Raw genomic sequence first — 17,519 nt, forward strand, 5'->3', positions numbered from 1 at the left:
AGGGGAGGAAATAACTGACAAGACTAATTATATTATGTTTATGTAATGTATCTCTGGTTGAACAGTGACTTCTTTGTACAATCAAGGTATTATAATTTATTTGTTTTTGGCTTTAAATTCAATTCAATTCAAGTTTATTTGTATATCGCTTTTTACAATACAAATCGTTACAAAGCAACTTTACAGAAAATTATGTTTGTACAATATTTAGTAGTAGCTTACGGTGGTGACTGTCAGTTTGTGCACGTTTGACAGGATTTTTAGAAAAATTAATACAAGACGTAGTCTGCCAGATGATGAACATTATTAATACTATTAATTAATAATTATTATATGATGCAGTCACACTTGTAGCAATATTTGTTGGGTAAATGAAAGGGTAATTCAAGAAGATTGTGATCGCGCACTCTTCTTCCCCTGTTGTTTAATTGTTAGTTTATATACATATGTGTCAAAAGGAGACCCTTGCATTCTGTCATTGCGCTCAGTCTACTTTGAATACAAATACAAGTTTCATATTAACATCCCCTTAGGGTTCGCAGTGTAATGTTACAGTAAGATCCCCATTGTACTGAGATCTAAGTAATGCAAAGATCCCTCATGTCTACTTCAAACAACATAATATTTTTAGATCTAAAATAATTTGTTCTTCTCAAGTGAAGGACGTGCTTTGGTTTTATTGTCCTTGAGTTTATAATAAATCAAATTCCCCTGCCTTACAGAAACTTCAGTGCTGGCACAGTTATGATATTTGTCTAGAAGAACTGAAATTACTGTCATTTGGGGATGAAGAGTGTAATCAAGAAAAATTTGCAGGTGTGCCTGTATTCACATAGAAAGTAAAATGACCTCATCTAATTCTGAAGTTTCTATTCTTACTAAGGTCAAGCTTGATTACTTATGGTTATGTAATGCAGTTGTGCAAAAATAATCATCGTTTTCATACAGCTTTCACTGAACACTTCCCCATCTTGTTTGGCCAAACAGGTAATTCTATCCCAAACTCGTAACATTGGCTGAGCCAGAATTTGACATAAGCACAGTGTTTACATTCTGTAGGAAAACAGGAAGTTCATGTGAGTGCGTCTCTTCACATTAAATTGGGTTAGGAGAATGTATTTTAACACTGAATAAAATACACACATCACCTTAGGACAGCAACTTTAAAAGGTGTTAAGCCAAAAGGGGCATCCGTGTGAAAAGCACTGCGCTTAAAAAAATTGCACACTCTTATAGTCTTCATATTTTAGCTATTTTTCTTCACCTTCCTGAGCTTCCGCCATTAAATCTCTCTTTTCAGATGTGCTTTGAAGATGGCTAACCCACTTTTCCTTTTCCACTTTTCCTTCTAGCTCAGACTTCAGAGTAGGGAATTAGCATACAGTCTCCCCATGTTCATCACTCTGAAAGCCAAAAACACAGCTAAATTGCCAGAAAATCTGTGTTAGTCTGTTTTTAGTTCTTAATGGATCTTCTATTCCTCAGATGGGATGCTACAGAGCATTTACCTTATCCAAATTAAAGATCCTCAGTTTGTAAATATGGCCAAATTGGCATTCGTTGTAAGCACTTAAGAGACCTATAACACACTGAAAAATGCCTTCAGGGAAACAGTAAGAAACCGTTAATTTATCAACTGGTAAGCGTGTATTTTAGATGGATGGACAAACATTAAGTGAGGGGAGCGGAACAGGTAGAAGGGAAGTTCAGCGTAAAATCTCCTCAGTCCTGGCAGCGTTCATGGCAGTGTAGTCAAATCATCACAGCGCTGGCAGGGGCAAAATTGCTGCATCTGCTGACAAATAAGCCCACAACCAGAATTTTCTACCTTTTCTGTGTGACAAGTATACCTGTGAGCACTGTTTCCGTGACAAACAAACAATGTTTTGCATCTGATTTTATGCCAGTTTCATAGGCACTTTTATATCCTCAAAAGCAGATGGTTCATGCACTTACAGAAATAGTTGAAAGTTCACAAAAATATCTTAAAATAGTAAACAGTTACTTAAAACTGTAATAATATTTCATAATAATACTGTTTTCAATGTAGCTTTGGCAACCATAAGAGACTTCTTTCAAATTCAATAAAAACTCATCCCAAACTGTTGAACGGTAGTGTATAGGACCTTTTTTGATTATTAAAATTTATTGTTAGGCTTAGTGGATACAAAAATAAAAGGTCATATAACCAAATCTTCATGATCTTAGTTTATAAGAGATTATTTTAGAGAATCCTTCAAGGCATATGCTTTCTGAATAGATTGAGATCTCATGACACAGCTAAAAGAGCTATTTTAAACCCACTTTGAATAGATCACAGCCACACATTTGGGATGATTCAGAGGCTAGGATGTCATATCATCCTACTGGCAAGATCAATGCTTTTTATGATCAAAAAGCCCTTGTAATTGCTTTGGGAGATCATCAATTAGCTGGTCAATCAGCACTGATTTATACTAGCTTTGGAAAACTAATTTGGTGAAAGGTTCCTTATGTTTTTTTGATGATTTCAGAACTGTTACAACATGCACTCTGAGCTAATCTCAAAGCAGGCAACTGGTTGGATTTCCGAGGAAGTATCAAAAATGTGTTTACCACAAGTTTCTTTACACAGTAAACAAAAATCGATTGGGCCACTCCAAATCAAACCAAGCATATTTTGCTTTTGTAGAGTAACAAAGCCTTTCTCTAGCTCTTTCCCTTTATCCTCAGGAAGGACTCTGTTGAGTGGGTCACAAGGCCATGTGTAGGAGGCGTTTTCTCTTGGCTGCCAAAAGATGCTTCATACACCACCTGCAGTGTATTTAATGAAAGCACAATCACACATAATTTGCAAAAATTGTCTGCTGCTCTGTGCATTCAGCTGGAGCAACTGCGCTGTTGACTGCCCTGCACATAAACATATACCCATCATCACAAATATATATATATATATATATATATATATATATATATATATATATATATATATATATATATATATATATATATATATATATATATATATATATATATATATATATATATTTATTAACATTGCAGCCAACTTCTCCTCTGGCTTTGTTTTTAAAAGAGCTGAATCCATACATGCCGCGACCCCCAAAAGGTTTTGTAGTCTTAAAATGCCTAAATAACTTTGAATCTGTTGTTTTTGAATTTAAAACATTACAAGTTTGTAAAAATGTGACTTGGTTTAAAAATCTAATGCGTTGACAGTCATACAAATATGGCTTAAATATCCCCCAAACATTTTTTGGGCCACTGTATGTATTCACTGCTTATTTCAGCAGCAAATATTGCAGACCATTAGAATGTAGAGCTACTGAACCATCTCAAAGTGTGTTATTATCAGCCATTTGTGCATTAATAAACAGAAGCTTTTTACCGGAAACCTGTCAAATAAGGATGGATTGCTTTCTGATTATTTTGCCACGCAATGGTTAATGAACCATGGCGGGCAGTTATGGCGGGAGTGTTTTCTGCAAGAAATGTTTGCAAACAAAGCAACGAAGACTACATATTTAGTGTTTGCCAGTGAACGCAAAATCAACATGACTTACTCTAAAGTAGCATTTCTAATAGTCATATGGATAACACAAACCACATTTCGGGAGTAACATTTTACGGTTCTGACATCTTCTGACATTTAAATATTATTGCTTAAATCGCTTCTATGTCAAGTTGATAGAAACCAGTGAATGTGCTGTGTGCTGTAGTTAGTGCTAGCTCATAAACTGGTCCATTCACACTCATCTCCCTCCAGTCACAAATAGATTCTCTCTGTGATGCACACCTCTGGTGCTCTCAAGTGCCTCCTCATTGAATTACTGCATAGATTCATTCAGCCTTTCATGTTTCTTCTTTCTCACTGTTGTCTGTTATTTGTTGTATAGGAGACATGTATAGCTTTTAATGTTGGCTTCTCTGACAGCTTAAAAATGTATGTAAAGAATTGTCTGTGGATATTTACCATCTATATAGATAGATAGAGGACTGCATGATATTGGATAAAATTGGCATTGCAATATTTAGTTTTTTGGCAACATATTTTGCATTGGAATGTTCACTAGAATAGCTGTTGAAAAGAATGAAATCATTCTAGAATTATTGGGCATCTTTCCTTCAAGGCATCTTTAAGTCTGAACTGTCATTTTAGGGTCTGACAATTTGGGAAAAATGTGGGTGTTGTCACGTGTGTTATAGTCTTTACAAGAACCAACTCAAACTTCTTTCAGTAACCATGAAGTGATCAGAGAACAGAATCTCTTTCCACTTTTTTTTTAGACAACATTTCCACTGTTTCCACAACTGGTCGAACATAAGTTTCTACAATAGCATTACAGTATGTTATCTTTGCTAGGACTACATATAGTTATTGTGTGCATATGAAAACTGGCAGTGACATTGTGCTTTGTCAGACAACCTCTTTGTCTCTTTTTCTCCCTCTCCTTTTCCCTCTTTAAAAGCTCCTTAAATTTGTCAGCTCCATTGCTTTGCATTTAAAGCTCCTGTTAATCTCCTCAAAAGCAATTGGAAAAGTTGATACACCCATAGCAGTCCAGCTGACCCAACGACAAAAGCAGTTCTTTTCCTATGTTAGTAACAGTAACTGCAGAAACAGAGAAAGAGAGAAGGTTTGTTCATTGCTGCCAGTGACAGGAGCTGATTATGTGCTCCACTAATCAACTGCTCAGAATGAACCAGCAGGGTTACGGCACACACACACACATACACACACACACACACATTGCAAATGATCATTCACATTTTTATGCTATCATGGACTGAAACAATGCATTTGTTCTATATAATTATTTTCATAATTGGTTGTCTTATTTCCCTAACAGCCCTTCAAAATGATGTGGCTGCTTTTTTCCTTTTTAAAAGAACAGTTCTACTGTTATGTCCTTTCATTATTTTATAGTACATGATGAAATGTGGCATATTTGACTCTTAACTACTAAAATGGAAACCATCGGTCATTTAAGAACATATCCTTGTCTACCTGTCTCTTTATTTTACTGTCTTTCACTTACTACTTCTCTGTCTTAAGGGCATTTTATTACAGAGCATGGTAGTCTTGTTTTCCATACACATGAGACGTGATGTTGAATATAGAATGATGCCCATGATGAGTGCTAGCAAACAAACATGGTGCATTTATGAATGAGGCAAATACTCTAAATATTATATTCCAGGTTGCATGTACTATAAGAAATGGCTTATAAAACAGCACATTGCAACTAAGTTGCACACATTATAATGAAGTGATCTACACTGGAACACTTAATTGCTTCCAGCTGTCGTTGTTTTTGATAGTCTCTAGTCATTTTTTGTATTAAAAAAAATGTTGGTTTTAAAAAAGTATAAAATATTTAAATGAATTCAGATAAATTTGTTACATAAATTATCATTAAAAAGTCAGCTTGTGATCATTGTATTGTGTTTATGCAGTTGTAGCAATACAAAAATGTATATAATTATAAAATAAATAAGGCAACCATTATTTTTAGTCTAACATGTTTATACAGTAGCTGATTGGTTTGTGTTAGTCTCAATGTGTCCATGAAATGTGTTATTTTTTTTCTCCATAAAATAGGCTAAGCACAAATAAAAATCAGCCTAAATAAATGAGATTGGTGAGCAGACTGGATATTAACTGTTTTCTAGGATTTATATAGCTCGGAAAAAAACGGCAAAAGCGTTGTTGTTGTTTTTTGACAACAAAAATGTCATATTTTGAATAAAAGCTATAGAACGGTTTGTATTTTTTAAAATCTTTCCACATGCACAACAAATCAGGATTTTTGAGCACAAGCTCAGCAAGCAGTGCTGCTTCAGTGCCGCCTCCGTTCTGCCGCCTCTGTCCCATTGAAAATGAACTAGAAACCCTTTGTAACAGTGTATTGTGTAAAATGGCCTTACAAATCCTTTCTTTTTCTTCTTATTTGCCGTGTCTGAATACCCTGCTTTTGCTGACTATTGCAATATGTTTTTTAATCTAACCCCACCCATGCACACACACAGAGACACGCGTACAACACCTCTGTCACTTCCTAGCTGCCAGATTGGCCTTTACATCAATAATAAAGTAGCCAAGATATTCAGGCTTTCGAATATATCAGTGGACAGCCGAAGGTCATGCTGTAGGGTTTAGTCACATGACTCGATCTGGTGTTGTCACAGATGTCACTCTCCCGCACACAGCAGAGGAGTCTTGAGGGAAGAGAGAGAATCAAGACAGGTGTAGAGTTGGTTGAGAGAAATGCTGTGAAGGAGTTTGGTGACAGCAGAAACGGCGAGAAAGAGAGTGACGAGGAATAAACAAGCAAGGTGGAGAACACAGTCTGCCATAAGCAAATCTAAATGTGTGAATGCATTATTGATGTAGTGAATCTGACTTTCACTCGCTTCCATCTCGGCGAGGACAGAGGAATCGGGGCTACAGCTGTCGGGAGCTCCCTCTGCTGAGATGCCGTCTAACTCCAGCAGATCACAACACTTAAGCAAACATTACCGTTACACTGGGTGCTGTATGTAAAACCAACAGGGATTTCAGTGTCCTTTGAATTAAAGTGTCCAAATTAAAGGCTAAAGATCCTTTGAATTATATTTCAGTGTCCTGAGTTAGAGATGACACCAGGCCAGGAATTTTCTGTTTACTGCTTGCAACAGAGCATAACAAGAGCTAAGAGGACTTTCTAATTAATTACAGGGCCTTCAGAAAGTATTTACCTCCTTGAATTTTATTTCTGCTAAATATTATTCCCATAAAGAATCCCTTCCATAAACAGTCCATACATTTTCATGTAATCCTTGAGTAAAAGGTAAACATGTTTGACTTACTGTCCATAATGGAGGACTTAAGCACAAGACAAGTTAATTTCTAAATACCCCCTTGAATTATTAATAATAATTATTTTGATTTAATTAACCAATTTTTTTTTGTTTGAGACAACGGAATAAGGAAGAATTGTTTTTTCCCCGAATTACTACTTTATTAACTATTTCCCCCTGTGTATATATATATATATATATATATATATATATATATATATATATATACACACACACACACACACATACACCCTTTTATTAGTGTAAAATCAATATAATGCTTGACTTCCCATGGCTTGTTGTTTTGATATGCTTTGATGAGAAATGTCACACACTGTATGAATTAATGTTAAACACATGCCCATTACATGGCCTTTACACCAGAGTTACAGCTGGTAAATTAATAGCGGAGGTAAATAAACTAATGGTGAACCTCCTGTACAGACACCCAACCTTCATGCTTTGTTTACCATCTATTATTAAGTCTAGGCTTTTTATAAAAGAGCCTTTTACCTCCGAACAGAACAGAAGCATGCCGAATAAATGAGGAAATTGTGCTATACCACTTTGTTTGTACTTCGAACTATCAATCAATTCCTGACCTGTATTTCAGTCATATTTGTGGATGTCTCCTGTAAATTATTTAGAATGGCTTGCTAACTTGAGAACCATAGAAAGATGATTATGTTGCATAAATCGAGAGCAGAGGTTGTCTGTTTCCAAAAAATGATGGCACACCCTTCCACAACTACTCTCCCCCGAGCCAGCCTGGAGAACAATGCGGTCATTAAACAGGTCATTAGGTCACTCTAGTCCTCCCAATGTCCCATCAAAGTTAAGTCTGGCATTTTTAGCTTCAGAAATACCCATATGCAGACTTTTGAAGACCAAAGGGGTTATGATCAATAATGTAAACAAAAGCTTTTAGTTTGAACACAATGGAGCAGAGAGTTCTGCTCTGTAAAACTCCAAAGACATACTTCTTCTATTCCAGGGGCCGCACTTACACAAATGCACACACAGAAGGTTCCTGTATTTGCTGAGCCATGCTTAATCAGAACACAGCCTCTGGAGAGCAGGACAGAAGATAGACAGGGCTCTGGGGACCAGGACTCAACTCTGCCCCATGCGACAGGGTTTCCCACTCCAGACTGACTGTCGCCATGGCAAGGGTTGCCTTGGTGCTGTCGCCTGTGGTTTCTGTGTGGACAGGAGCAGGAGAGTGACATAGACAGGAAGTGATGGTTTTGGATGGGGAGGCTTCAGATGTCATAACCTCACAAACAGACAGTGACACACTTGCACACCCACATGCATGCAACAGAGTTATCGGGGGTGGAGAGATTATTTCCAATTCCAGCACATCAGATTTTTCCTCTCCATTGGAGTTTTTCATCTTCCCCAGGGCCCTTGTGGGCGTGATATAATTTATGCTTTACAACAGGATTTATAGCCATATATTTATGTATGAGGGGCTATATATTTGAGCAGTGCAAAAATTGGTTACAGATGGAATATATTATATTTTTTTATTGATTCTGTGTGTGGGTTGCAGTGGACAAACAAATATATAAAGATGAACATTTTGAAATACATGGTTAATATGAAAAAGTATGAATTAAATTTATTTTCTTTGTAACATATATTAAATTAACTAAGTACTTTTTAGTAGTAAGGAAACATTGAAAATTTATATTTTATTTTATTTATTCTTTAATCACTTAAATGAAAAGGTAGATGGTCACTCACATCTTGAAAGGAGAAATGCAACTGTTCCTCATTACTTTTTTATTTCACAGATGAACCAAGGATCAGTATTATTTTAGTATTATAAACAGTTAAAATAACATAAATACTTATAGTAATTATAAAAAGTATTTATTAATATTTTTTTTTCATTTATATCTAATTTTATATACATTTTTACGTTATTTGTAAAAAAGATTTGTTTGTTTATTTTATTTAGGTTTAATTAATTTTTATCTGAGTTTTAGTTTTAGTCATTTTGATACATTAAATTTAACTTATTTTAGTCAGTTGCCAAGACAATATTTCTCATTATCGTTTTAAGATAAAGTTTAAATCAAATGCCGGCAGCCATATCACCCTGGAGCCCAAGACCGGTTTCCCACTGAAGCTAAGCTGGGCTGAGCCTGATCAGTACCTGAATGGGAGACCTCCTGGGAAAACTAGGTTGCTGCTGGAAGAGGTGCTAGTGAGGCCAGCAGAGGGTGCTCATCCTGTGGTCTGTGTGGGTCCTATGTAGAATGTATGTAAAGCGCTTTGAGTGCCAAGAAAAGCGCTATATAAATGTAATGAATTATTATTATATTCATTTTTTTCACTTTATTCCAGTTAATGAAAGTTATTTGTATTATTTTTAATCACTTAGAGTCATAAGGAACAGCTGTATTTCTGCTTTCAGGATGTGTGTGGCTATTTGCCTTTTCGAAGTCTGACCCTTGGTGACCCCAATTATGTCACATATGGGGTGCAGGGAAGTTGTAACTGGTCAGACCTGATTAGCTGCCTTCTGGAGATGTATAGGTTAGTATTAGTGTGTGGGCTGACGGTAACTGACATTGTGTGTGTGTGTGTGTGTGTGTGTGTGTGTGTGTGTGTGTGTGCAGTTGGATAATCTGGACGAGCAAGCAGCTCAGATCAGGAGGGAACTGGATGGGCGTCTGCAGATGGCTGATCAGATTGCCCGGGTAAGTCTCATCATTTGGTCACTTACACGTGGACAGAGATGCTCTGGACGTGTTGTAAACACAATTGGCATTCATTCCATTGCATCTCAGCCAATTCAGTTTATGCACCCACAGTCACTTTATAATTCCAACCGAATTACTAGAATTTTGCCAAGTAGGACTTGTTCCATAGCAAATATGTTTTGGGTCATCAGGTTGACATTTTTAATGAAGTTCAGTTCAGCTTTCTTTTTTATACAGGCTTACAAAATACTAGTTAAAAAACAAAACAAAACAAAAAAATATACTAGTTATTAAAAATATTATTTCTTTATATTTTTTTCTTTCATTTCTTCTTTCTTTCTCAAAAAAATTCAGGCTGGCAAATTCCCCAAGTTTGTGTCGAAGGAGATGGAGGCTATGTATATCGAGGAACTGAGGAGCTCAGTCAACCAGCTGATGGCTAACCTGGAGAGCATGCCGGTTTCAAAGGGAGGAGAGTTCAAACTGCAGAAGCTAAAGAGGGGACACAACACCTCCATCATTGATATGGGACAGGAAGATGAAAACCAGCTGTCCAAGTCTGATGTTGTGCTGTCTTTCACACTTGAGGTAAGAACTATTCTAGCCTTCAGGCAGTGTATCTTAGTTTTGTGCTCAAGGCCATGGTTCACATAGTATGCCGTCTCATCGGGCCCAGGGGAGAGAGAGAGATTTTAAGTTGTGGCTCTGCTCAAGGATTCTGTAAGCTATTGCTTAAAGCATTTCTGGTGCTAGTTCCATAGAAATTACAGACTTTGCCAAGTATTTTTAGGTTTTAGCAGTAGTTGTATCCTTTAAACTGTTGAAATGTGCTGATTTGTACAAAACTTAAAACAAAAAAATTGTCTGTAGCATGTTACATAGTTGAAAAAAAAGTCCAACCTTTCGACAATCTCAAATAGCACTTGTAAATATCTTTAGGGAGTCTATGTGTTTGCCTTTCATAATTTCGAATTAATGGACATTTCTTAGTTTTGACAGAGAATTTAAATGAGGAGTTATGATAAATTTGGCAACATTAGCAGCTGCAGTGTTACTTTAACACATACGTCTATGAGATTTTAAGCTTTACTGAGTTTTTAAGCCCTTGCTATCACATAAATTATCGATAGACTGCAGACAGAAAGGGCTGCGGCATAAGAAAAATAAAAATAAATTATACTTCATTTTGATAAATGATTCCTTAGAATATTGAATGCCTCTGAGAAATCTCCCCTCTCAGGTCTGGTTGAGGTTTTGCTATAATTATACTATCTTGAGCTAGCTCGTTTTCAGGGCAGTTGATTATAACGTGGCACAGCTTTAGTAGTCACAGAGGCTGACGGAGTATTGTTTTATAGATTTGATAGCCTGGGTTCTGTCTTTGGAGTCTATTTTGTTTTGGGGAGCTACGAGCTGACAGATTTTATAGGTGCTCTGGGTGTGTGGATTGATTTTCGGTCCAGACAAAACAGTGCTTATTCAATGAGTGTCAAGAACAAGAAAGTTGAATACTGATCAAATTTGATAATGTGGTTAAAATGTTAAGTTGACTGGCTGCTAATGAAATAAGAGCTTTTAAAACAGCATCCAAAGGAATGTTTAGTTGCTTATGTGAGCATTACAAAACATACTACACCTGCATGCAGAATAAAAATCAAATGTTCCTCCTGTGTAGGTGGTGATTATGGAAGTCCAAGGGTTGAAGTCGCTGGCTCCCAATCGCATTGTGTACTGTACAATGGAGGTGGAAGGAGGACAGAAGCTACAGACGGACCAGGCTGAGGCCTCCAAACCCACGTAGGCAACTTTCTTTATTTTTCTTTTTTCTTTTTCCTTTTAATGGCTCATTTGGAACCAGTGTTAAGATTCAAACATTTTTGATGATCAAAATTTACATCTACATTACCATTCAAAGGTTTTGGGTTGGTGAGATGTTTAAAATGGTTTTGTGCTCGCCAAGGCTGCATTTATGTGATCAGAAATCTAGTAAAAATGTATAATTATATTGTTAAAAGAATTAAAGTTAAAAGTATTACAAGTTAAAAAAAATGAGCTGTGTGTAAATTTGCATTTAAATAAAAATTTTACCAAATGTTTATTCAGAATTTATATAATCCATTTATAAAATCTTTCTGTTGCTAAGAATAAGTTACATTTTAGTAACTTAACATATAAGCTCTATAGATTTCCTATGGATTGGTAGTTTTTCCAGACAATTATAGCATATAAAATTATGTTACGACGATACAAAATGCAATCTTTCACATTCTCAGAATGCGTTAAATTTTTCTAACGTCAGTGCAGATTTAGGTGCTGTGTCCTCCAACTAGAACTCTCTTATTTGGCCAGAGGCAATTACACAAGGGATGAGCACACGACGCGGTGCTATTTTTGGGCCCTGCGTTCCATCATTGGATCAGATGCCAATTTTATAACGAGCTAAAGAGCGAGAGGGAGCATGGTAGAGCAAAGAGAGAGCAAGAAAGAATCAGAGAATGTGCGACGCAGCCTCCATGTCTCCTCAGAAAAGTAATCAGCTGTGGAGAAACTGATTAGGAGTGCGTATCCCAGTAGAGGGGGCAAAGGGAAAGAGAGAAAGAGACAGAGAGCCTCCAGCACCCCCCAAGAATAACGACATCACATGAGAATTAGCATTTATATTCTATCATCACACACACCAACCTCCACATGTATGTGTACCTGTAAGAACTTGCACACACATAAATACACACCATATAGCATGCCTTTGACAAGAGTAAAATCTGTTTCATATACAAGGTCACCTTATTGCAACACAAAATTAAAAAAACCTACAATGAAGCATAGTCTTCAAATACATGTTCCCCCATTTTATCCCTTTCTCCTTTATGTGCTTTCCTCCCAGGGCTGGGCAATATAGCAAAAAAAGCTAACAAAATAAATAAATACATCCATCCATCCATCAATAAAATCTCAGTTTTTTTTGGGACAGTATTCTGTATAAATCTTGAAAATCTTGTGATCACAAGAGCTATTTATTTTGTGCCAGTGCATATAAATAAACAGTAATATACATATTCCACTATTATTTCACACATTTTTTTAATTATACATTTTTAGCACTTATATAACATGGCAATTACCATTTTAAGTATTTGAATACTTAAATTAATAATTGAATTAGAGTTGTGAGTTGATTTACTGAAATGGATTCATTTGAACTGAAGTGAGTCAAATTAACCAAAAACTTACCTTTTGCTACTGAAGTTCAAAAGGCCAAGACACCTTTATTTTTACAATGCTTTATGCAGCAGAGATTGTTTCAAAGCAACATTACAATATTAAGCTGGAAAATAACTGAATAAATTATGCAAATTCAAATTCTGCTATAAAACAGCTGTAACAAGACGATAAATGTTATTCAGCTCCAGTTGGATCACTGTTGGTTCAGTTTAGTTCAATAACTGGATAAGTTTATTCAGTAAAACAAGTTCAATTCAGCGATCAGCAGCTCAACTGAAGACAGTCGTGTCGCTATTCTACTCAAATCAGTTCAGTGTTGATTAAATTAAATTTAATAACAGTGTTGATGTTGCAAAATTCATCAGAATCAAACACATCACACATTCAAAATATTGTTTCATTTTGCGTCACCAGCTAAATTGTACATTTATCATGAATATTTAGCATGCAGCTCTTCTTATTTCCAATAATAAAGCTCCCCTACTCCTTTTTATTCTCTATCCATGACTTTATTCCAGTCTGTTCTTCTTTTTGTGACTTAAATGTTGCTTCCTGCTCCCTCTCTTTTCATCTTTCAAATGTAAAGCACTTAGCTCTTATAAAAGCCTTATGGTTATGAGTCATAGAATTCAGTCTATATTCATGTATTCATGCTGTCACTGGCGGCTGGAATCAGAGAGAATTGGCTCATTTTGGCGAAGCATAACAGCGCTAATGGATACACAGGAATGTGTCACATCAAACAGACATGCTGAAGAAGAGAGATTAAGAGGAGGAGATTGTGAAAGAGACAGCAGAATCGACAAGAAAAAAAAAAATTGACATTGATGTACTTAGAAAATGTTATCCAGTCAGCTGTTCAAGAATAAACATATCTTGTGCTGTCCCAAAGGCACCTTCACACATACGCACACAGTTCAGCCATGCATGCCCTTGTGCAGTGTCAGCAACCTTGCTGATACTTGCCGTTAGCACTGTTAGAATGCTAACCCATCCATATCCATGAAAACCATACATACACTCAGCCTGAAACTAAAAATCTTTCATTCATTAACATAAGACTTCAGTAATATTTGCGATTTATCAGTGCAAAAACCTGATTCTTATTCACTAACCATCTGACAACCAGGTGCTAAATTCAATAAAATAGCGCTCCAGTAAATTAAGTCTTTGTAATTATTTTCAGTGCTAAAATCTCTTTTCTGTATACAGTAAATGATCGTATAAGTTATAGATTGCGCCTCATTCACAACATCTACAATTGTGCTGTTACTGTCTGCAGAAAGTAAAACTGCATCAGCATAGATTTTTCAGATGCATTTGCATCATTATCTGGAATAATTTCCATAGTTCTTTTAGTAAATCTATTGCAACGACAACACAGACAGTGAGTGAAAATCATCAGCGGGTGCAAGTCATTCTTCGTGAGTTCATTCCTTTGTGTTCTAAAATATTTAGTATCCTTTGTAGGCCCTTAGAAAAGTATACTGGCAAACATTTGGCAAACAAATTTCCCTCAAGCTAATAATTTCACATGCAAATGACCACATATAAATCACAGGTCTGTTGCAAATAAAACAGTTTTTTTCTAATGGTGTGTATCCGTCCTCAACGCCCAGCTGTTATGTTTATCGCCCCCTGGTGTTCATTAAACAGCTTGACGATAGTGCTCACCCATCGCTCATTCTGCATTTGTCACTTCTCCATGTGATACATCACACTTCCCACCACACACATAGCAGGTTTACACCCCTCTTGTGCTAGCTTTCCTTTTTTGCCCTCTTTCCCTTTCCATCTCTTTTTTGCCGTCCCCCTTTTTCTTTCTATCTCATTTGACTTCTGCCTTTGAAACATGCAGCCTGTTTCCACGGCAGCAGATCATGTCACGTGTTTCAGTTTTACTAGGCCAAATCTACCCCTCACTCTGTGTGTGTGTGTGTGTGCAGCAGAGAGTGTATCTGTGTTTTCCTAGGTTTACTTTTCTATTCTGTTGCATCATATTGTTCTGAGAATTGTGTGCATTTATTATTTATAATATCAATACTGATCATTTAAATCACGTCTGTGAGTTATAGTCTTCTCTCATTCTTGCTGAGCCGCACTACAGTGTGATTTCTTATACACAAGTTGAAGCCTGCAAAGCTGCACAGTTATTATATTTTCTCTTTATGGAGGCTTTACACTACCTACATATGGATTAGTGGCCATAAAGAGGAGGAAATCTTCTTTAGGTTAGTTGTTTATGTATTTATTTTCCAAATGTCAGACTTGTCTGTTGTGTCAGTAATCAACAGTACAAAACATCAGACGATACATTTTATGCACTGGTCTGTCTCTCATGCACTTGACATTCAATATTAGATTTTTTTTATGACCTTATCAAATGATTTGTTAGTGAACGATTTCATCAGCCCTGCCGTATAGCCGAATAGGACTGCGGAGATTGTTTTCCAGAACAATCCCTGTGCGCATTGGTTAAGCAGTGATAAAGTAATAAAGAGTGGCCAAGTGTCAAGGAGATGTATGATACTTGGAGAAAGCCATATGTTAGCATTCCCATGCATATTAAAGGGAATATTCTGCAGGTGTAAGAGCGCCTTGAAGAAACTCCTTGGTGGTTGTACTGTTGAGAGTAGAAAAAGTAAATAGAAGCCTTGTGTTTATGTGTGTTCTCAGTTGGGGAACCCAAGGAGACTTCACCACCACACACCCTCTGCCAGCGGTCAAAGTGAAGCTCTTCACAGAGAGCACAGGGGTCTTGGCCCTGGAGGACAAGGAGCTGGGCCGGGTAACTCTCCATCCTTCTTATTTTTCTTGTGGGTTTGGACATGTGACGTTCTGTTTCAGGATTATTTGAGGTTGTTATGGTGTTGTAGAAGTGATGTCTTATTTTTCTAATTCTCCTTTTGCCTCATTCTCCTGCTGATTGATGCCTGGGGCTAAAAAATAATCTCCAGTCTTGAAAATCCCTGTAAAGAAACAAGAAGCACTGCTTTTAAGTCAAATCCCTGATCTGTTTCAGTGAATATTTAAATAATCAGTAAAAGTTTTTTTTTTTTTTTTTTACTTTTAGAGGTTCGTAAAGAACAAAACTTCCTTTTTCTGGATGCTAATTTGTTATATATAATAAATAATTAATGAAATGATCAAAAATTTTGGCTTATTATGCCTGTTTATTAATTACCGTATTTTCCAGACTATAAGTCAAACTTTTTTTCATAGTTTGGCTGGTCCTGCGACTTATGAGTGACTTATTTATCAAAATTTATTTGACATGAACCAAGAGAAGTTAACTAAGAGAAAACATTACCGTCTACAGCCGCCAGAGGGCGCTCTATGCTGCTCAGTCCTCGTGCGACATTTATTTATAAGTCGCATTATAAATAAATGCGACTTATAGTCCAGTGCGACTTATATATGTTTTTTTCCTCATCATGACGCATTTTTGGACTGATGCGACTTATACTCAGGTGCGACTTATAGTCCGAAAAATACGTAGGCTATGATAAGTACAATACTGTTAGCACAGGCATCATATTAGATCGTTTTGCCATTCAGAATCACAAATTGTCACATTTTTGTTCTTTTAAACATTCTATAAAATAATCTTGTATCATGGTTTCCACAAAAATATTAAGTTAACTATTTTCAACACTGATAATTATGTTTCAGAAAGAAAAAGATTATGCCAACTTAGAGAAAAGACATAATAAAAAAGCACAGGAGGAAACACAAGAAAAACGGGCTCTTCTCTGATAAGGTGCCAAGAGCTGTACATTCTAACTCTCAGTACACAGCTGTATGAGCCAGAATAAACTGAATGTTGAGAATTTCTCAGAAAACGCTAGTAATATGTCATTATCAGCTCACACACAGACTCAGATATTTTCCCACACTCACACAACCTGTTTATCCGTCTACTGAATGCTTCATGTGTGGAAAAGTCTGAGTTTAGGGCAGACAGGCTATAGGATTACATGAGACTGTTCACCAAAATTAAAAGTTCTGTCATTCTGTCCTGAAAGAACCCCATACGGGTTTGGAACAATAACATTTGAGTGAGTACAGTAAATAATCACAGAAGTTTAATTTTGGACGTGCTGTTTCTTTAAATGGTGATAGTCTAGTGTTATGAATTGTGATCAGATGGACTAATAATCATGAATCTCTCATGTTGAATGATTAGGTGGTTCTTCACCCAACTCCAAACAGCCCGAAGCAGGCAGAGCTTCACAAGATGACTGTGACCAAGGCCTGCCCAGATCAAGATCTGAAGATCAAACTTGCTGTACGCATGGACAAACCTCAGAACATGAAGGCTTGTGGGTAAGGGATTTTGTGGTTACAGGAATATTCCTATTGCATTCCATAACAGTATCATCCAGACATAACATCTTTTATTTCCTGATATAATGAAACACTGTACAATACTGTTCTCTATACCATTTGGAGTCAGTAAGTATTATTATTTTTTTATTATCTGTAATGCTTAAGGCTGCATTTATTTGATAAAAACACAGTTAAAAAAATAACATATTCAAACATTGTAAAAACATTTGGAAATGTTACTACAGCTGAAAAATTGTTTACTATTTTAATGAACTTAAGATTTAGTCTTTATTTTTATTCCAGTCTTTAGTGTAACATGATCCTTCAGAAATCAATCAAAATGTGGATTTGGTGTTCATGAAACATTTCTTATTAGTATCAGTATAGAAAACAGTATTGCTGTCGTTGAAACCATGA

At 36.2% G+C, this 17,519-nt stretch overlaps 1 protein-coding gene across 15 annotated transcripts in view; it reads left to right on the forward strand.

The window, feature by feature from the left end:
* Positions 1-17,519, forward strand: part of LOC113050438 (calcium-dependent secretion activator 1-like) — a 69,210-nt gene that overhangs the window by 22,862 nt on the left and 28,829 nt on the right. For all 15 annotated transcript variants that reach the window (XM_026213392.1, XM_026213393.1, XM_026213395.1 and 12 more), the window contains exons 4-8: positions 9,468-9,548; positions 9,906-10,139; positions 11,227-11,348; positions 15,450-15,561; positions 16,960-17,099. In XM_026213392.1, the coding sequence (XP_026069177.1) occupies positions 9,468-9,548; positions 9,906-10,139; positions 11,227-11,348; positions 15,450-15,561; positions 16,960-17,099 (689 nt within the window). The remainder of the gene's footprint in view (positions 1-9,467; positions 9,549-9,905; positions 10,140-11,226; positions 11,349-15,449; positions 15,562-16,959; positions 17,100-17,519) is intronic.

This window comes from Carassius auratus, chromosome 31, assembly GCF_003368295.1.
Source record: "Carassius auratus strain Wakin chromosome 31, ASM336829v1, whole genome shotgun sequence".
NCBI lineage: Eukaryota > Metazoa > Chordata > Actinopteri > Cypriniformes > Cyprinidae > Carassius > Carassius auratus.